General features: G+C 31.1%; 2 protein-coding genes across 3 annotated transcripts in view; one reads left to right on the top strand and one right to left on the bottom strand.

Annotated features, from left to right (window-relative positions):
• LOC142330815 (high mobility group protein 20A-like) overlaps positions 1 to 3,220 on the bottom strand; it is a 43,944-nt gene extending 40,724 nt beyond the window's left edge. The window contains exon 1 of one of the 2 annotated variants that reach the window (XM_075376245.1): positions 3,148 to 3,220. The gene's annotated coding sequence lies outside the window, so the exon portion shown is untranslated. The other variant, XM_075376246.1, reaches the window with a different exon arrangement.
• Positions 3,221 to 3,547: 327 nt separating this feature from the next.
• LOC142331506 (guided entry of tail-anchored proteins factor 1) lies at positions 3,548 to 22,940 on the top strand. Its single transcript, XM_075377458.1, has 4 exons — positions 3,548 to 3,754; positions 9,185 to 9,353; positions 13,739 to 13,806; positions 22,517 to 22,940. The coding sequence occupies exons 1-4, from the start codon at positions 3,674 to 3,676 to the stop codon at positions 22,712 to 22,714; spliced, it is 516 nt and encodes a 171-aa protein (XP_075233573.1). The 5' UTR covers positions 3,548 to 3,673; the 3' UTR covers positions 22,715 to 22,940.
• Positions 22,941 to 23,163: the final 223 nt, after the last annotated feature.

The raw sequence follows: 23,163 nt of genomic DNA on the forward strand, positions 1-23,163 counted from the left end.
GCTAATTGAAAGTAACATATCAATTAATGATGTGCATGTTTCTTGTATTAATCACATTTTCTACTATCATGCTCTATTCCACGCAGCACTCAAGTCATTTTCAATTAAACATTGCAATTAAATTTCTCTAGGTTAAATTTTCGTAAAATGGCACTGTTGATATTTTATATATATATAATATAAGTTCAGCTTACCAACAATTATGAAACTATATTCTAACGCTTTCCGACCTTCATCCATCTTCAGGAATATCCATACAATTAAGTATAAAAATGTTACAACTATTCATTTAAAATAGTATAAAATGAAATAAACCAAAATGTTATATATATATATATATATATATATATATATATATATATATATATGATTGTCACTGTATATATAAAATTTTGATTTATTTTATAGTTGTAAAATGTTTATACTTAATTATATGGATATTCCTGAAGCTGGATGAACGTTCGAAAGAGCTAGAATATATTAAAATATTTCATAATTGTTGGTAAGCTGAACTTTCATTATTTATATATTAAATTTCTGTATCCAAATTTTGTTTTGTCTATCTCAACTACATTACTTTGATTTCCCTTAGATTCAAACTGTTCTATGGAACAGCAAAACACATGTTTTGAAGGTAAGAAGACTAGTCAACGCAGGGTCAGCTTGATGTTTTGGGTTTATTATAAGGGCAAGTAAAAAATTATTTTCGCTCTTGTCATGATGCCTTTTGCACATGCATGCTTACAGTTGGTATAAATGTGGTCATGTGTGCGAAATTTGACCTTGATCGTGTCATTTGCCTTCTGGCTATTAAATTGTAACCATGTCCACTCCACTAGGAGTTTGCACCAAGCAGGAACAATGAGTAGTGATCCAGTTTCTCTGATAGTTGGGTGTGAAAGAGAATAAAATTCATTGTAGACTAAGCCAAATATTGGCAAGGGACATTGTTTTATCATGGATCGAGAAGTTTTAAAGGGACCAGACGAGTGTGACACACAAAGAGGGAGCAGGGCACCTGCCAACCTCCATCACGGATGACAAGATTCAGCAAATAATTCTGATGAATAGGTGGGTTACCATCGATGAGATAGTGTCTTCTTTGAACATCAGTCATGGTTCTGTCCACAAAATCATCCATGACAAGTTTGGCTTCTGTAGTCCGTCTGCAATGGGTACCAAGAGAGCATATTACACTATTAAAAGTTAAATTTTGAGGAACTGGAACACCCTCCGTACAGCCCAATCTTGCTCACTCACTTTCATCAGTTTGTACTGATTTTCCATAGACTTAGACATGTAGAAAGGGATGTAAAAGTGGCTTCTCAACCAACTAAAAACTTTCTTCTTGAAAGGAATATGCAAGCTTGTGGGCCACTGAACAAAGTGCATTGACAAGTGAGCTGACTATGTAGAAAAATGATGTACATGTTGATCTCCTACCTTTGTGTAAATAAATAGTAGAATGAAAAGTGTAGATAATCTTTGGCTTGCCCTCGTACAAATAGAATCCTAGTACAGAGTATGTAAAATCACCCAAAACTCAGTGAAATGGCAAATTAAGGTTTTCAAACCGTGTATCAAGTAACTGCAGTGTTCTGATACTTCCTTCTACTAATTATTTACATCTGTTACAAGTTTTTTACAATTAAATCCTTTGCTCCTTAGGGCCAATCACTATCACACTCGGAGAATTACATTTGGTTGGTATTCCCTTTTATCTTTTTTAAAAATTTATTCACTTTTTCTCAAATTGTATAATTTGAATAAGATTAGTTAAAGTATGTTTGTTTTTGCAACAAGCAAAAGAACAATCATAATTAGAACACAGAACCATGATCACGAGTGAAACAATAGCCACAATTAAAGTCGTGGCAAGTACTGCGCTGCATAACGTACCTATATAGTACTGATAAGTATCGATACATAATGGAAGTACAGGAAGTTATTTCATCTTCTGACTTTTAAACTTCCTATAAATATTCTTGTTATTTTTATATTTTACAGAACTAAAAAAATTGAAAAGGCACCCTAAAATTCACTTAGGAAAGCACTTGTAAAGAATTTAAAAAAGATGTCACTTATACAACTTTTAAAAAGTTAAGATAATTTTAAAATTAGGTATGTATGATGTACAACCATATAGTGGAGTAACTGATTTATATTGCAAATCTTTAATACAAAATCTAACAACTAATTTGAAGATCACAGGGACTGGGTTTTAGAAAAATGTAGAAAATCTTAAATGAGATTCCATTTGCTTTAAAATAAACAAATAGCTTTTGTTATTTCAAGGACTGTATATTTTTTTTTTGTGCAACACAGATGAAGATAACATTAAAAATGACAGGAAATCAATTTTTGTTACAGAAATGGAAGATTTATAGTTGCTGTTAATAAACTTTCTTCAAAAAATAAATTGAAAAAAGAAAGTAACACTAAAGGATGAAGAAATATTCATGATGGTGTTAATCTCTTACTGAATGCAAGTAAAGTATAATTACATAATTAAAAAAAACAAACAAGAAATTGATTTTAGGAAGTTGTAAAAAACACCTAACTGGAAAAAGTAAAGGGTTATTAACTCTGTGGAATTACCTCTTAAAGAACATTTTTAGGAATTTTAAAATTTATTCTGGGTTTTTTTCAAGATATTAATCTAGATATTTTTACACATCTGAAAATTGTACTAACATAACATTAGTAAAAAAATGTAATTCTTTCACTAAAAATCTGTTTAGGATATTTCGCCAACAAACTTAAAAAAATATATATAAAGGATCATCTAAGAGAGGGTTTGTTTTATTTTGTGAAACTTATATTGTTTTCTGGGTTGTTAAGAATGCTTTCAGTCTCTTAGAAAATTCCTGGTAACATAAAATGAGCAATTTAGGAAATAATTCACAAATGCGATACATAGTTATGAATGAAAGTTGAAAAACGAATGGAACATATTATGTCACTTTCACAGTTCATTGAATAAACCAGTAAATTGTATACCTATCTTTGTATTATGATGAATAGGTTAGTTAATAAACAAACAACTTTACAATAAACAAATGAAATAATGTAATGAGCATCATATAAATTAGAAATGTAACATCAATCACAAACTGCAATCTACAAATTACACAATTAACAGCTTACCAAGCTAGCGTCTAACATTCGACAAAGTAACTGGACGAAGCGGTATATTTTGTTAAGATTAACATACATAGAGTATCACGGCTTGATCAGCTGAAAATAAATCTTAATATAGTTAACAATAACAATAATTTTCATTAAATGTTAATAAATATTTTGTTATTAACATTTTTTTGAAAATTGAATTTTCCAAGATTTTCGTTATTGAATTTGATAATTAGGTACCTAGATATAATTTAAATATAATTTGATTTATTTATGCTTTGATAAATTAATTAGCTGGGTTTTTGAAATAAATGTATAGAACACTACCATTTTTACTTACAAGTAAATTATTAATACTTTTCTTTTTCCTGTTTATCCTCCGGGAATTACCGTAAATTATTAATACTGCTTTGCCATTATTCCAGCTGTATTCGCTTTGTAATTGTGAGCGTTAAGTTTTAGGTTAAATTGTGTTTTTCTGTTTGTGTAGCGAAATTTGAAGGTGCTGATTATTGTTAGTTTCAAGTAATTAAATAATGCAGTCATGGAAAATCCGTACGGTCTTTTAGCATATTGCACAATTTTATGCTTTTTAAGTGAATATATGAGTGCTTTTTTAAAGCCAGTAAGTATTTTTAATTTGTTGAATAAGAATTCTATATAATTAAAAATGTCCAACAAAAAGCCCAGGATGCACAATCGATAATAATTCGCTTATAGGTCTTAAAGTCGTGGTGTACAAGAATTTTAAAGTTTTTATTTATTTATATTCTAATAAACTGTTATAATGCATTTGTTTAGTACCAATTAGTAATTAATAAACTGTTTATATCCATTTGTTTAATACTAATTGGTAATAAAAATGTGTAGAGTAATTTTGTTTTAGTGAAAATTTTAGTATTTTCGAAGATTGGTCTTGCTTATTTTGTTTTCGCGTTTATTCACAATGTGTTACAAACTATTTAAAACTGAATAAGAATTATTCTTTAGAGTACACATTCTCTAAATATTAAATTTGACTCTATACATGCATTTGTTGATGTCAGGTAAGACTAAAATAAATGAAGATCGGTTGCAAAAAGCTATTTATTTGACACTCAACAAAAGAAAAACAGAAAAAAAAACATCTTCCCAACTAACTAAATACGTATGCTTACTTTATATAGGAGACTCTTGATCTTATAAAATGCCTCTGAAACTAAATGGGATTTCACAAAAACAAAAATTATAAAAAGTATGTGAAAAAAAACAACATATGAATATTTAATAAATATTAATACAAGTTGATGCTTCCCTCCCAATGTTTATAATTCAGGTTGCCAGGAGTTTATAGTTCACATTGAATTTTTGTACCGATGAGAGCACTCATTCGTGCACCAGAAGGATTTTGTAAATATATCTGCTACCTGTTTTTCAGATGGAATCTGGCCAATAACAATTCTACCTTCCTCACATATGGTATCTAATATTTTTGATTTATTGTGGAACATCGAGTTCTTTGTAACTTTAATGGCACTCTCACTAAGAGATTTGGCTTTGAATTGACATAAAGTGCACCAACTTCCTTCAACAAAATGTCAAGCCAAGCCAACTGTTGGGTTGCCTCTGTTGCAGCAACATACTCAGTTTCCATAGAAGAAACTGATACACATTTCTGCAATTTACTTATACACACATTTGGCCCACTGGAGTATTTAAGTAGTTCTTCTAGTGACTCTGTCTCCTGCATAATTGGTATCAGTGTATGCTTCAATCTATCTATGGGTTATTTTATTGTATCTAATGCCATCTTCAGGATTAGATTTCAAATATCTGAAAATTCTTTTTACCAATTAAAATGGGTCTTTGTTGATAGACTATGCTGTAGATGAAATGTTCAAGGCAAAACTTTGCACCCGAAGCGAAATAATTTAACCTTCCAACCATTTCCCTGTAATGTTCACAATCAGAGATTAGAGTATAGTTTCTAGGTTTCCAAGCAGGTTCAATTGGTAAAGATAAAGGTTTACAGTCGATAAATCCATATTTTTGTTCAATTATCTTTGCATTTACAGACTGGTCCATCTCTATAGATTTTTCCTTTGCAGTAATCTTTAACCCTAGATAATTTTCCACTAAATGTGATTTTAATTCAAATTGAAGAATTTAACTCTGTGATCTTTGAAGAAGGACAAATGATAAGACTGTCATCATGAAAAATCACCAATTTCTTTACTATGATGGGTCAGTCCATTTGAAGTGTTCTAAAAAAACATATGCTGGTTGCTTGACCAACTAAAAAAATTTGACTTACTTACCTACTTGTTAACTACATGTTTCAGGACCTTAAAACTATTTTTTTTAAATTTTTTATTTAAACAGTTGGGTGGCATACACAGTTTGGATTATTTTTTTATATGTAGGTATATGTTAGTAGTTTATCATAAATAATATTAATGGTGATATACTTATCCCTAAATTTTTATGAATTTTTGAATAATTTTTAAAAAAATCCAAACTGTGATGGGCTGGTGATAAAAGTATCAAATTTGCACAATTTACAGTGTTTTTATAGATACTTATGGCAAATAAAAAAGTTTCTTTTTTATTGTATTAATAAAAAAGTTATAAACTCAAAAATCATGAAAAACCTGTTAACAGCAATACCATTTTGACTCGCTAAATAAGTTCTCAAAGAAGGTTTCTTGTCTTCTTTGCTCATTACATTTTTTATATTTAGCTTCGATGTGTGTTGAAGTTGACATTTTCAATATTTTTAAAATAGTGTTTTTTAAATTATTAATGATAGATAGTAATTTAATGATAACTTAATCAATACCAGTAACCTAATACAATTTTGATTCAAAAATACTTGTAAAACTTATCAAAACTGAGATTTAAATGAGTAGCTTACATCTTTTTTCAAGAATTAATTTTTATTTTTATATTGATTTATTTTTGTAAACACGATCAAAGAAAAAATAAATTGTAGCAAAATTGTAATTATTCTTCAGTGAAGTAGCCTGTTTTTGTAGCAATGAAAGTTTATTAGTGTGTTTAACCAATAGTGTGATCATCTCTTCTGAAATTCTCTTGAAATTGTGTGAGAACGACCCATCACTATAGTTAGTTCAAGTGATGTCAACTTTCTCAGGACTTTGCAGATTGGTACCCAAACTTTGTCTTGTTGAGGTTTTTGAAATAATGTATGTGGTTCAGCTTGATGGAAAAATATCAGCTGTCTAATATCATTTTCGAGGCTAATAGCTATCACATCTCCTATCCATCACTGATCGCCATACACACAAGCAATAGTCTTTTTCCTTGAATGAAAGTCGTACAATACTCGACACAGGATGGTCTTCATAGACCTTGGAGTCCTTGGATACCTTATTTATTTTAAATTTTAAGCTGATGACTGATCCGTGCTTAAGTTTTTAAATTTTGATGGAGGTGATACACTCAAAATGCTACAAGTTGCATCCACTTGTTCAATGTTGTGATGTGGGGCAATGTATTGCTCTTAGTCTGTCTTCACATTCATATAGTTAATTTTTCTACTGAGAAAAAATATTTTTGAAACAGTTAACACAAAGAAACTTTCCAGGAACTAAATATAAATTTGGAAAAATGTGTTCTTTAAGAGCTTGCTCTAATGTTATTTGTCTTAAGTTTTTCTTAACTGTTTTTTATGAGTTCTCAAAGGGTTACAAGAGAACTGTTCATACAGGTGATTGAATTTTGACAAACATTTTTTTCAAGATATTTACAAACACTAGTGACATCTGGATTAACACGTATAAAAATAAGTTGTTTGTTTTCATCACCAAATTCACAAATTTTAGTGAGTTCTTTTAGCACTGTACCATACACTGTTTTATGACACCTTCATTCACATAAATTACTATGAAACATTGTTCTTTCATTGTTTTATGTGAAATTACTTGAAAATAATGTAAACATTTAACTGATTTTAAAATTGCAAATATAATAATGTTAAGTAAAACTTATTTATTTAATAAATAAACACTTCCAAACACAGAATGAAATTTGAGACACTTGGAAAAGATGTGAACAGATCACTGACTAATGTCAGACTGATAAGTCTGTCACTGCAAAGCTAAATGATGCAGCAAGCATAAATGAGCATGTTGCAACATGAATTTTCCTGATGACTGGGAATGACTTCAAGCGCCTGTTATAACAGGAACATTGCAGTTGAGTGGCTCAAACAAGTATGTTTCAACTGTACTAAGTATAAAAATATTAAAGTGTCAAAAAGATGAGAAACCCTCTTGGAGCACTTATTTAGTGAGTCAAATGGTATCGGTTTTAACAGATTTTTCATGATTTTGAGAGGTTATAACTTTTTTATTAGCAGAAAACACAAGAAACCTTTTTATTTGCCATAAACATCTACAAAAACAGTAAGTTTTGCAAATTTGAGATTCTTATCACCAGCTCCATTAGGGTCACATTTCAAGCCAAAATTTGAATTTAAAAAAAAAAATTTGTTTTCAAAAAATTCCTAAAAGTTTTGTTGTAAGTATATCACCATTAATATTATTTATGGTAAAACTGCTAACATATACCTACATATAAAAAAATAATTCGTCCAGAAATAAATAGTCCATGAAATAAAACTGGCAACTTTAAGTAGAAAGAAAGAAACATTCTGTAGCTTTGAAAACATAAACTCTGTTAGTATAAAAGAAAAATGACATGTCTCTCTTCTTTCTAATGTTTTAATAACCAAAAACTTGCTTGTTTTGCTACCATGTCAGGTAAACTCACTGAAATAAATGGAGATTGGTTATAAAAGAACTATTTGTTTATTGTGACACTCAAAAAAGGAACAAAAAACAGAATTAAAACATCTTCACAACTAACTAAATACATATGTTTACTTAATAATATCACAAACTATCAATTCTATTAAAAAGCTCCTGAAATTAAGTAGGATCTCACAAAAATAAAAATTATAAAAAATATATGAAAAACATAGATAAAAAATGTGTGATTATTTTATGTAAACATTAATAATACTCCTTGACAGTTGAGGTTAAGGATTCAGATTATATCAGTAGCAATCTACACACAGATTTCAAACCTATGTACATTTCAAGCCATAGAGGTACATCTTTTGTTTATTTTTTATGATTAATAATCTAAAATAAATATAAATATCTAAGAAAAATTGCACTGACTTATAGTCACTCGTCATAAGGCTTTACATTTAAGTGTATTGCTCTACTTCAAGTTTTTATTGATTACTGCTATGTTGTATGTGAGTAAAAGTTCTTATTTCTCTTTGTCACTAAAGTTTAAAAAGTTGTGATGTGAGCCATACTACATGTGTTTTATTACGAAACGCAGATGTGCGAGATGATGGAAATTGGAAAATGGTTGCAGTGTTAAAGTTAGTGATAAATATGGTTTTTCCAATTGAACGGAGATTAAAGTGATAATTATGCTATATACCTATAAGACATATGATTCAATTTAGCATGCCTAATAATTTAGCATGTCTAATATAACACTAAAGTAGATTGCTTCTAACAGATAACAGGAAAGAGAAAGGCTTGTAGTCATTATCTAGAAGGTGGAGATAACTTCTAAGTTTATGGCTATTGGGCAGACATAGATTAAAACAGATTATTATCATAGAATCTATTAAAAAAAGAATTGATTAATATTGAGGAAGAGAGAAAAATTAAGACAGAAATTGGATAGAGATGCTTTATTTATTGACCTGTCAGTTGTATGGAATGAGGTTGGATAGGTAATTTAACTTCACTGACATTCTGATTGTCAAACATGTATGATATTGCTTTCACAGTCTGATGTAGATGTAGAAATATTTGTGATGATAATAATCCTAATTCAGTTATTTTATATATATTCTGTGTACATATGTTGAGAAAGTTTTAAATGAATTTGTTACTTTTCTAGTAATCTTTGATTGTAATTTATACTTTTTTTATGTTCTTTCAGTTCCTTGAAAACAGTAAGTAATTCAACATAATATCTTAATCAGAAGATTGTTAATAATTAATTTTTGATATTGTGCTTTCAGGTTATTTCATTGTTTACACAATTTGGTAAATCCAGTTTTCAAGACTTGAGATCAGAATTATGTCAAACTAAAAATGAGATGGAAAAACTCTCAGTTACAGATGATTTTGCTAAGTATGTTAAACTGCAAAGAAAACTTAACAAAATGCAGGATGAGCTTAAAGCTAACAGTAAGTATATTCACTTCGTCAAATTGTATTATGATTTGTAAAATTTAGACCACAGTATTTTGGTATTTATATGATTACAACTGTGCTGATACTGGATTGTTGAAAGTATTTTGTGGGTGGGAACCCCCTTTACACTGTAATAAATCCAGCTCTACTGCTGCCAATTCTCACCACTGATATCACTCACTGCTCTTGAAAAAGATGGAGAGGATAAGATGTGGTGGGGATTGTCCATTGTGTTCATTCATGGTGGGATGACCTTAGTTGTAACTAAGTGTGGAATGGAGGTGGATACAAGTGCGTTCACTGTCAAAGAGTGCTTGCTAGCTTGTTTGTGGGTCCATGAATGTCCACACACTGGTAAAACATTGGAGAGCATTATGTATGATTTCTTTGTGCGTTTTGGGAAATTGTCACTGTCATGGCAAACGTTTCTGACGTGGGAAAGAAGGCTTTTGTAACAGGAAGTGTTTTTGATGCACCACACAATAGGACTCCAGCATAGATGTGTGCTGTTTTGTAGGCATTTGTTTCAATGATCACTGATGAAATCAATGTGCAAACATTCTGCAGATTTAGGCATCCCAATATCATTAACCATGCAAGACTGTATGTGGAAGGACTTAATCGTTTTTGTTCAGCCACAGTTAATGAGCTGAGTGTCAGTGACCTTGATCAATGTGTTTATGCATGTCAGTTGTTGCTTTAATGATTTTCAAGAGCAAAAATAAAAAGAACGTCTTGTTCTCAGACAAGTGTGTGATTTATTGAAGCTCTTGTAACCAAAACTTTTTTCTGGATGAAAGACAATCCTCACTTTTTTTGAGGACATCGAACACAACCTGTCTCATGTTATGATTTGGGCTGGGATGACAGCTGCACATCTCCTTGGTGCTTATTTTTTGATGGTGCAGTTATCAACACATCTGAGAATATTGATGAGCGATTGTTTCCAGAGTTTACGGCAAAAGGGATTGCTGATATCATTAAGTTTCAGCAAGACTGTGCTCCAGCACAGTTTGCTTTGAATGTCTGCAGACATCTTAATGACATTTTTTCAAATTGCTGGATTGGATGTGGATCAGAAGAGTTACTGGCTCCATTGCCTTGGCCAGCAAGAAGCCCTGACCTCAGCACACCTGACAGTGCACTTGAATTTTGTAAAAGAAAAGATCTGAAAATGCAGATATGTCAACAATGAGCAGCTTCCAGATGCTGTACTATCAGCATTTGAAATGATCACCCCCCTGATATGCTGATGCGGGAACAACCAGACATGGAGTTGCATTCAGCCGTGCTAGGAACACGATGGAACCCACATAGATGTTTTAGATCCATAGAAGGTAAGCTGCATCTATCATAATATTTTCATAACTAGTGTAAATTAACTTCCCATTCAACCCTGTATTATCATTAAATAGTATTCAGCTAATGACCTAAGTAATGATGGTACAGAATGTTTTAACACAAAACCTTCTTAGACAACATTTTCATCATATTCTAAACAAGTAAGGGATTTTTTTATTTAATTTACCAAATAGAATTGCCGATTTTCTTGGTAGAGTGGTAGTGTGCCTCAATTCTTTCATCTAGAGAATTCGAGTTAGAATCTCGGTCTGATATGGTATTTTCATATGCTGCAAAATTTCTGTTTCATATTCTCTTGCACAAGCTTCGAGCTTATATGATGAATTTATCATAAAAAAAAAATTATTAAATTATTTAACATAAATTAAGTTGAAAAGATAAGTTAGTTGATAAATTGAAAAGGTAAGTAAGTTTCAGTCTCAAAACTTGACACAATGGTGTATTTTACAGAATACGAGGGCTGTCCAGTAAGTAACTTACATGTGGAATAAAAATAAAAGCCGTTGGAAAAAATATTTATGACATAGAATTTGAAACTACTTTTTCAAACATCTTTGAACTACTTTTTTTTTACACAGATGTCAAATAAATTGAAGTACTTGTTTTATCTGTAGATGAGGTTTTGTATCCTTTTGTCAAAAAATTCTGTCTCCAAGTTTTTCAGCCATTCATTGATAATTTCAAGAAATTACTTCATCAAAGTGCTTGTTGCCAGCCAGTTTTTCATGTAAGGGAACAGATGGTAATTGCTCAGTGCCAGATCTGGGATGTATGCAGGGTGATAGAAAATTTCCCATCCAAACTTTCCCAAAAGTATGAGCCATGTGCTTTGTGTGAAAGATGTTCTTATTCTTACATGTGGAATATACAGACTTGGATTATCATGAATTTAGAAAATTTCAGCAAGTCAAAATGACGCATTGCTTGTTTTGGATTACTCTTTGTAGCTTTTTTTTTTTAGGGTTTCACAATACACATCTGCATTTATTGTAGCCCTACGTTCCATTAATTCAACAAATATTACCTCATTTGTGCGTTAGAAAACTGTTATTCTGAAAGAAGTTTTGAAACCTATTGAGGGAAAACTTATGGTAATCCAATTTTTTCATCTCAACTTCTTGCACAGGCCTGTGTGAAATTTTTTAAAACTTAAAAGAACGCTCTGTAATAGTAAAGCGCTGATTAACATAAATATTTTTATTAACTTTTGCTATCAGTTTCTCAGACATAACAGTAGGCTGGCCACATTGTTTTTTCATCATTGAAATTTTTAAACATGATGCACCACTGCCTCATTGCATCTTTACTCATTACATCTTTCCAATAAACATCATACAGTTCCTGATAAATGGAAGATTTGAATGGGTTTGTGGATTTTGCCAGAAGAAATCTAATAACCAGTCTGATTTTACAACTGATGGAATTTACTGTAGCAGTAAATATTGCATTTACTATAGCAGTAAACATATTATAAAATATCAACAAGATGCATCACAATTCTTCATGTAGTGCAGTTTGATACATATCGAGTCAGGTCAGTAACGACCACCAAGATAGCACTGCTACTTCAACTTTTTTGTGAACAACAGTAAAATGTGAGTTATTTTCTGGATAGCCTTCATGTAATTTGAATTTTGGATGATGACAATTAAAACATTCATTGTTTAGTAGATTATAGTATACTGTATTTACTTCCATAATTCATACACTTTTTTGACCAATATTTTATATTTAAAAATAGGTGTGTGATTTATGTGAGGAAACAATTTTACATAGCTTTATAATTAAATTAAAATGTGATAATCAATGAGAAAATTATATTTATTTGACTGAATACTTTATTTTTGAATATTTAAAAAAATATTGTTTAAATAATCCAGCTGCATGAATTACAGAAGTAAATATGGTAGTATGCCTCTCCTATGTTGAAATTTGTTTGTGTTTCCCAGTTCTTTCTGAAGAAGTCATGCTGTTAAGGTAAAACAGACCATTGAAAGAAGTTGAAGAAAATTTGGTTTTTAATTCTTTCATTTTACCCAGTCAAAATGTATAACTGAAATTTTTTAATTTCTGTTTCTTTTTTAACGTGAAAAAAATGTTTTGATACTGCAAAAGGATATGGAGGTAGTAATTTTTTTTTAAAGCCCACCATTGAAAGTATTGGATGAAATTACCTCAAACTTAATAAGGAGAAGAGTCTAAATTTTAACATGTGTAAATCACATGTTCTACAGAAATGTTTGTTGAAGTTCTAGAGGACAGAAATAACTTGCACAAAAAATCCATGAAAATTGTGTTGAGTGTGTTTTCTTTGAAAATGTAAGTGCTATATTTATTGTTGTTTGAATAAGTTCTTATAAAGCTAATGTAGAAAAGAACAAGCTTTGTACAGATATTGCATTTTTGCATGTTTTATTGAGAAATTATTGTATTTTAAGTTTAGGTAGATACTTGCTAGGCTATAGAAGTATTTAGAAGGTATAGAACATAAAAAAAAGTAAGTGACCCCTGGATAAATGTTCTCTTTGTGATTGTGGCAATGAAAGTGTAAAAAATTCATAATATGCTGTATTCTACAATATGAAATAAAAATTCAAATTAATTTTTAATCAATATCAGTGGTACAGTGTTAACCAAACAGGTAATAATTTATAAATTACTAACATTAAAATTCAGATAAGTTGTAATGTAGTTATTGAAAAATTCCATTCTTGTGGAGGGAATTTTTAAGGAAAGATTTTTTGGAAATGTTCATTTATTAACTCAAAATTGTTAAATGGCAAAAGAGTTGAGAAGTACATTTTTGTGCTGTCCAATATTTGTATTAATTTTTTTCAATTACCAACAATTATCAAATGAAGTAACTAATTTGTTCTTAAGATCAGATGTCATCAAGCAGAAGGATTCAAAAACCCTTGATTGTATAATTTAAAACCATAGATTTAGAGTCATAAAGAAATATTAAAGTTTTTTAGTACAATTGTTTACCATAATCTGTTCTTCATTTTCTATTTCAGTTAATGAACAGCTGAAATATTCAGTTAAAGTAAGGTATGGAATAACTTATGCTGTTCATGGAATTATTGTAAGTACTGGTTTTAGGACTATTATTTAATTTAATTTCTTAATGCATCTACTGTGTATGTTAATTTATTGTTACTGAGTGCTTTAAATAAATACACAATGACGACCCGCAGTCTATTCTTTAAATATAATTTAATAGAACAAAAAGGTACTCTCATAAAGAGAATCTACTCTCTCTCTCATTGTTGCTTTTCTACTTTTTAGGTAGCTTTCATAAGAAAGCTACCTGTTGTAATGGGTACCATGATTCAACTTCAGGAAAATTTAGAATATCATCACGTTTCACATCCCCCAGACCCCAAAACTACCATCAGTCCAAAAGTTTATATATATATATATTTCACTTTCTTGTGGACACGATAACTGCCGTTATTTTGCGCCAATCAAATATTTTGCACTTTCAAACTGATACATAAAATATAACGACCGTAAACCTTGGTCAAGATTGTTAATGGGCAAAATCAGACTATGGCGGGTGGAAATGAGGGTGCTTTTTCGATAAAACAAAATATTGCAATAACTTTCTTATTAAGTAAAATAACAAATTTATTTAAAGTTCCTGCTATTTTTTGGATAAGGGCCAAGGGGTGGAAAAAATGGGGTTTCATGGTAAAAAAAATCATAGCTCCCTTAATCATAGCTCGGATCATTCAATCCGAGTTCGGCTATCCCTATTTTGTCCCGGTGAAATCTACCTCTGCCTTCTGGCACATGCCGAAAGGAATTTTTTTATACTATGCTTACTATCAACACTAGCCCGCTATTGACATTTTTACTATTGATCGATGTAAACCAAAACGATAGTTTAGTAACTGACATTTTGATTGTATCACAACACCCTCTCTCAATCAAAATGTTCACAAATACAAAAATTATACATACAATACATAACATGCCAAGAACAAAACCAGTGAACATCAAAAATATCAACAAAAATAAAAAGAAACATCATTTTTTACTTTTCATTTAATATTAACTTTCTTAATCTTTCAAATGACAGTTTACTGAGAGGCTTGGTGAGTATGTCAGCTGCTTGAACATCCGACACTAAATAATATACTTTTTATACCTTGCTTAATTTTCTCTTGAATAAAATTATATTTAATGCCAATGTCCTTTAACTCTTTAGGCTGCAAGATTTACTAATTCGTACAGCAGACAAATTGTCCTCAAATAAAATTACATCTAAATCACTTGAATTTTCTGTTGCATCTAATTCAGTTAATATATTTTGAAACCAACAAGCTTCACTGACGCTGACTGAGGGCTACGTATTCTGCTTCAGTGGAAGACAGAGCAACACAAGACTGTCTTTGAACACCAAGACACATTTCAATTAAAAATTTTAAAACAATGTCTACTGGTAGACTTTTCTGACAGTGGTGTCACCACCTCAGTTAGCATCTACAAAACGTTTGATAATATCAGCAAATGGAATTCTTACTTTGAATTAATTTCAAATCAAGAGTTCCTAATGTAACATAACACTCTTTTCAGACATACTAATAAACATTACCAGCACAACTTTGGATGTGCTTAGAATACTAATACTTGCACAAAAACATGGTCTGCTGCAACATTGCTTACACAATGCAACCTATTAATTTTCAGCACTTATTTTCTATCTCAGTATTTTCTGATTTTTCTCTAAGCAATCAATTATAATCAAAATTATTATCCATTGGAGTGGAGAGAGTTTTACAATGAAACATATTGAAGTATAGTACATTTTCTAGATAATTAATTACTTTGATTCAAAGTTATCACGCCATCTTTTAAACTTTGTTCTACAGTAATACTTAAATAATATGAAATGTGACCCAAATCTTTCATTTTAAACTTGTTCATTTCATTTTTAAAAACATTAATTTCTTGCTTGTTTGAACCCATGGTAATTAAGTCATAAACATAAAGTAATACTGAATACTAAATAATACTGAATACTGAATACTAAAGCAATACTAAATATTGGCATTTCTCCTGCCACCACCCCATTCGGTCGCCCTAAAGCCTGAAACCGAATGTCTGTACCTTGAACGCTACTGTACCTTGAAACAGTTTAAGTGACCTAGTTCCTAATAGCTCCTGCAGCTAACGAATTGCGTGAATGGTATAAGCACAGTCTATTACACCAGTTGCATTTGTGTCCAGCTGTTTACATGTCATATGTTTTATAAATGAGTAGGTGCGCACCCCGTCTCTTATTAAAATATATGAATTTCATAAATTAAAAATTTATCTCGTCGATTTAATTATAATTAAATAAGGACAGCAATCTGTCGCCACACCTTGCCAGCAAGTACCTGCGCTTCCTTTATAGCTGCTTGGAGCTATAGATCAATGGCCAATCATTACTTAAGGGTAGCTTCCTCCAGCAATGTGGTTAGAGTCCTCCCTGAAGCAAAATATTGTTGCCAGTTGAATAATGCAATTTCATCAAGGAACTCTCACATGATCCAACAGTGCGGCTCATGCCACAATGACTCGCTGCTTATGAGTGAGAGCAGGGCAGCAATACATCATATGTACATTTGACTGGACCTCCCCGCAGATCCACAGCTCATCAGTTGCCAGGCGGAACCTGAACAGATATTGTTTCAAATTTACGTGGTTGGTGAGCACTTGGGCTCCCGTTACCATTAAAAATGATCTTGAGGCATGCCATCCCCTTAAATCTTGTATAAAATTATACAAAAATCTTCTCTTAGTCGTAGTGATATTCACGCTGCCATGCTGCCTTGTAGGTGGTTGTTTTAAAAACACTAGTGCATATAGTGAGAGTTCTGCGCTGGGCATTCATAAATTTAGAATAAGTGCTCTATTTCTTTCCAACCTATGTACCCATAATGGGTGTCGTGTAATTGGTCATACTTTTTTCCACAGTACATCATGTACAATTGGCGGTCCAACAGCCCGTAGTCTTTCTGAGCAACTCTCCTACGAGCTTGTGCATCACAGGGATGGCATCTGCTGCTTCTTGTTTGATATGGTTGCTGAACAGCAATTTTTCATCAAGTAGTACACATAGGTACCTGTGAACTCTTACTCAGCTGATTACACAGCTTTTATATTTAATGTGGGGAATCATTTAGTAAATTGCAATTCTCAGGTAAACATATAGTACATTTTCTTTCAGTTTGCCATGCAAAAAGGTGTTACAGACATCCATTTGAATAGCAGGCCAGTCAAAATTTACACTAACAGCTAACATTAATCTAACTATTCAATTTGGCAAGAGTAGAATAAACATAATACATTGACCCTTTCTGGAAGAACCTTCTGGCAACTATCCTACATTTAAATTGAATTATTTTGCCTTGATTATCTCGTTTACGTTTAATTCTATAAACCCATTTGCTGTCAATAATATCACATATTTCTGTCTTATCAATCACATCCCATGGTATCATGTTTTGCTAATGACTTGAACTCAACCTCCATAGCATCCTGCCACTGCTTAGCAAAAACTGACTGTTTAGTTTCTTCATATGATGTTTGGTTCTTCAATGTCGGTCATACTAACAAAGACAGTCTCATAAGCATTATATTTAACTGAAGGCTGCAGCTGATTCCTAGGACAAAGCTGTCTTCTACCAGTAGGAATATGTGTTTTCATGTTCACGGAACTTTTTTCTAAGCTTTCACCTGCAGTCACATATTTAATTATGTTTTCAGTGTGTTCAACTTCAGATTTGGGTTCTTCTTTCTTCATGTTGACATTACAATCAGAAAACAAGAAATTATTTGATTTAGATGGAACAAAAATGACATCACTTTCCAACATTACTCATACATATATTGAAAGTAAACTCCTCTTGGTCCTTTTGTACTTTTATCATAATTTACAAAGATTCCCTTTCTACTTTTAAGATAAGTTTTTTTTCTTCTCTTTTGGTATATGTACCCACAATTCTGTACCAAACGATGCTTTTATTTTTTTCTAAATCAAAACTTTGCTTATTATTCCATAATTCATAAGGTGTTTTATTTATATTTCACTTACTTTTCCCAGTACTATTAATCAGATGCACAGTTTTATTTGCTGTTTCAGCCCAAAACAACTTGCTTAAATGTTTTTTGCCATCATCGTTCTAGCTGTCTCAATGATAGTATGCATTTCTTGTTCAGCATGACCATTCTGTTCAGAGTTATGAGGAACAGTAGTCTGCTGTTCTAACCCTTGCTGGGTCAGAAGTTTCTCACGTTGTGATTAACACAAACTCCTTTCCATTTTCTGTTCTTAAGATTTTAATTTTCTGATCCATTTGATTTTCACATAGTCTCAAAAAGTTCAAGCTTACCATAAACTTGATGCTTTTGTTTTAAAAAATACACTTGTCTGTAATTCGCATAGATCATTAAAAAATATGTAACAAGAACCACACATTGAGTCAACTTGCATAGGACCATAGACATCAGCGTGGATTAAGTTTCCAGTTTCAGCTAATTGTGAATTACTTCCTTTGAATGATTCACATTGTTGTTTTTGCTGGACACAGACTTCACAGAACTAGGTTTCATTTTTATATTCATACATAATACCATTTCGATTCAAAAAAACCTTTCACATGATGAAAAATTTTGATATGCCAAACTTTCATGCCACCGGATTTAAGATTTTCTATTTGAGCTCATTACAGCATCATTACCATACAACAATCATCTTGGTCTACAAAATTCTGGTTATGCAAGCAAAATATCATCTGAAAATGTTTATTTGACCTTCTAGCCAATGCACGAATTTGATTTTTCCCTTATATATTAATTTTGCTTCATAGGCATCTAACTTTAAATAAAAATCATTATCTAGAGCCTTGCGTGTGAGAAAAAATTCATCCTTAAATCAGGCACATATAGCACCTTTTTTCATCTTATGCTTATGGACGTTTGTCCATCATGATTTAATAAAAACAGTACCGATACCAATTGCAGTGATTACTGAACCATCACGTGTTCTTGTGTATTTCTGTTCATTATGCTGTATATACTTAACCAAAAACGTTTAGATCATGACACATACGCTCAGATGCCCCATTATCAATTCTCTATCCAAATGCACCTCAGAATCTCCAGTTAAGGCCAATATTTCATTTGATTTGAATTGTTTGCATTTTTTTATTTTCCTCTAACCATTTCTTTTGACAAAACCAATGACCCATAATATATGATCCTTCTTATGACAAAAATAACACAATATTTTAATTTTTCATAGAACGTGATTAATTCTTACACTGATTGTTTTTATGTTCTTTCTTCTTTCAACAAAAAAAACATTTGAGACTGAACTTATTTACATATTTAACAGTTAATACCACAGTCTGTTTACTAGATTTCAAATGCTCTTCTTCAATCAATAATCTAGGTGTTAAATTGCTTAGAGTTAATTTTCAGCCACCAATTCCCAAGCAGACAGAATGTTTATACTTATCCAGCAAAGACATGATTATTTTTGTAATAACCATTTTTTTCATATATTTCTTCCTTCTATTTAATAGCAGAAGTTAATTTTTTTTTTTTTTTTGATAAAAAGTCAGTTTTCAGACTTCAAATTAAAAAATAGCTAATGAATACTCACACTTGATTGATGCTCATATATTGTTTTCAGTTTAGTCCACATTTTATTTGCAATCTTGCATAATAAAACATGCAACAAAGGCCCAGATTCCATGCATGTTACTAACACTTCCTGTGCATGTGCGTCATAAATTTTATACTTTTTCAATTTTGCGGTTTTCAAAGCATTTGGTTTCTGTAATTCTTATCTCTATTGGTAATGTTAAAGAGATCTTTAGCTATCAATAGTACTTTCACTGGAATTTCCAAATGTTCCAGTTATTTTTGTTTAACTTCATAGACTGCTGTGATTCCATATTGTTATCCATGTGGTCACACCTATGACAACTATTCACACAATTTTCACGACCTCTGTTCACAGTTATATGTCTTAAGCCCATAACGTATTGAAGAGTGCTTCAATACATATAGAGTAAACAAGTACACAATGACAATCAGCAGTTTACTTTTTAAATATAGTTTAATAGAACAAAAAGAACTCATATACTGCATCCAATCTCTTTCATTGTTATCTTCTTTTTTTTATACTACGCTTACTATCAACACTCGCTTGTTATTGATACTTATACTACTGACCAACGTAAACCAAAATGATAGTTTCAATTTTATCACAACATTTATGTAATGAAATTGTGATCTTATAGGAAACATTCAGAGGTGAGGCTTATAAAAATATAGGAACTAATTTTAAATTGTCCTGCTTTATATAAATAGACTCATTGAGCTTCCAGTGCCTCTGCTGCTCTTGGATCACTTCCAGCGTCAAGTAATGTTGTCTGTCAGTATCATGTGATTTGCGCTAAGACTTCTCCAACATATCTAAACGCCCCATTTAACTTAATTTTTTATTTGAAAAAGGAAACTGTCACAATGTGTCAAATGAATGTTCACGTCAGTACAGTTGAAAATCTTGCATGTTTTGAATACAGTGCAAGCAGGTGTTTTGTTTTGATGACACCTTCTATATAAGCCCTTGTACCACATTTCAGGTTTTATCCATTTGCTTGTTCTCTGCTCAGGTTTTAGTTCCATATTAAAATTACAAACAAACCAATTTTACTTGTGTGTCAGAACTGATAGAACCTCAAAGAACAGATAGGTGTCAAACAAACAAATCAAACAGATGTTGGGATTTCATTAATACTAAAAACTTGGCAGATGATTTAACTCATGAACAACCAGAATTTTTATGGATGAAGTTTTAGGTCATCATGCAGAATATGGCAAAGACTTTGAGAAAGTATGTGAGTGCCACAGCATGGCCGACTTTGACAGATGTGGGCGATGGCAGCTTGCACACTGTTTACATTTTCTGGCATGTGGACTAATACAGGATGACCAAAGGTTGTTCTGAATCTAGCACTAACTTCTCTTCATGTAATTTTTTATCTTAAAAGACAAAGGATTTATAGAAGGCATGTCTCTCATATTAAAGTATGTCTGAAATTTAACCTGAGTAACTACAATGGAGTTTGTTTTAACAAATGAAGTTACAGTAAAGACACATTGTGATTCAAATCCAGGATCTTCAGGATAACACAACCACTTGGCTATAGTGGAATGCTGCTAGTTAGTGTATTTTGGAATAATGCACATCTGCTGAGTTTTCCTTTTTTTTATATTTTATAGTGGTCTCTACAATCCCATAGTATTTTTTCTATTTTTGTATGCTGTTGCTTATTTGTTAATTTTCTTCATATATTTGGTGTTAAATAAAAGATTAAATAAATTGTTCAACAAGATCATTTTTTTAAATACTTTTATATCTTATTCACTTTTTTGGCAAGTGGTAATTTAAAAAAAAAAGAAAGATTGTCGTTCAAAAAAAAGAAGAAAATTCCTGAGACATCTGCATTTTAAAACTATTATGTTAGGAGTTACAGTTAACAATTATTAAAAAATTGTATTATCTGTGAAATGTATACATAAAAATTTAATTATTATTACCTTACCATAATTTTAATCTTTTGCTGTTGCCTTTTTATTTTATAGTACTGGATTGATATTATTTTATTTCTTTCTTATATATATATATATATGAACTTAGCAAACTCTATTCTTATTTTGTTATTGTATCTGCCCATATTCACCTCTGTACTAATTATGTCCAAGACAAAAGTGTTACACAATTTTCTATACTGTTGGTGGAAAATTGTTATACTTTTGTCTTGGATATATACCGGTGAACCAAAATTCACGCAAGATTTGAATTTTGTGCCATTTATGCAGTAAAGTGTTGCCAATGAAAAAAAAAGACAGCATGGCAGCTGACAGTTCAGGGTTATTAAAAATGGAGTGCTATACGAAAGAAACAGGTTTTCATTGTTGAGCAATATTTTAAAAATAATGAAGGTTTGGCAGCTACAGTTGGCAATTTTCGTACAAAATATGGTTGGAATTGTGATTTGACTTCATAAAATGTGAAGAGATTAATAACAAAATTTGGGGTTCAGAAAATCCATGAGTGATTGTTGAGAAACAAATGCATCCACAACGTGTCACTATTTGGTGTGGGTTTTGGGCTGGAGGCATCATTGGACCATTCTTCTTCGAAAATGTGTCTGGTCAGGCAATAACAGTTAATAGTGCTTGCTATTGCAACATGATAATTTTTTGTGCCTAAATTGCAAAATATGGATGTGGACAACATGTGGTCTCAAAAAGATCGTGCCACACAGCCTGAGAAACAATTCAATTATTGCATGAGTTACTTCCTGGTCGTGTAATTTCCCGTTTTGGTGATCAGAATTGGCCACCCAGATCATGTGACTTAACACCGTTGGACTTTTTTCTTTAGGGTTTTTAGAAGTCTAAAGTTTATGCCAACAAGCCCACGATCACCAATGCCTTGAAGGAGGTAATTGAGCGCCGCATCAATGAGATTCAGCCACATTTATGCAAAACGATCATGGAAAATTTCGACAAAAGTGCACGTATGTGCTAGCAAAGCCATTTACCCGATGTACTGTTCCATACATAACCCTACACTGTTTACTTTTTGAATCAATAAAAAATTTACAATTTTTAATTAAAAACCTGTTTTTCTATCAAAATTACTTCTTGTGTAAATTTTGGAACACCTATATATATATATATATATATATATATATATTTTTTTTTTTTGTTTAATGTTACAGAACATCTTGTATTTCATTGTATGCTGGTGTAATTGGAGGACAACTGTAATAACATTACCAGAAAATTGGCTTTACCCATTTTCATACGTATTATCATGGCCAAGTTCAGTTTCTGGAGGTATCAGTGTACCTAATTGGTTACTGATAACAAATGTTACTTTTAAATTAATTTCTAAATCAATAAAAAAATTTAGTTAATAAATTTTTTATTAGTCTTTGGCAAAAATTTTTATTTTTTTAAGAGAATTTGTAATCATGTTAGATGGAGCTGTTCTAGTTATTAAAAAAGTGATTAATTAATAATAAACTAATATTTAAAAATAATTTGTTGTGATCTGTCTAGTTAAAAAAACAAAATTTAATTACGATTTGTACAATATTTAACATTTAATTATCATTTATTTAATTAAAGTAAATAATTATATTTAATGTTTGTGAATTCTTTTAAATCCATTAATTTGTTTGAGTACCAAGCATTATTCAATCTTATGTAATAACTGTCTGAGGTTAAAAGTTATTTATCTTTCTATAGCAGTTCAGTACTAGCTTCTTGGGAAAAGATCTTGATATTCCTGTGTGTACATTTTTTTGAAATGGGTTCCCTATTTAATTAACAGTATTCACAGAACATATGGGTCCCTGCTTTA

The sequence above is a fragment of the Lycorma delicatula genome, chromosome 10, assembly GCF_047948215.1.
Source record: "Lycorma delicatula isolate Av1 chromosome 10, ASM4794821v1, whole genome shotgun sequence".
NCBI classification, from domain to species: Eukaryota; Metazoa; Arthropoda; class Insecta; order Hemiptera; family Fulgoridae; genus Lycorma; species Lycorma delicatula.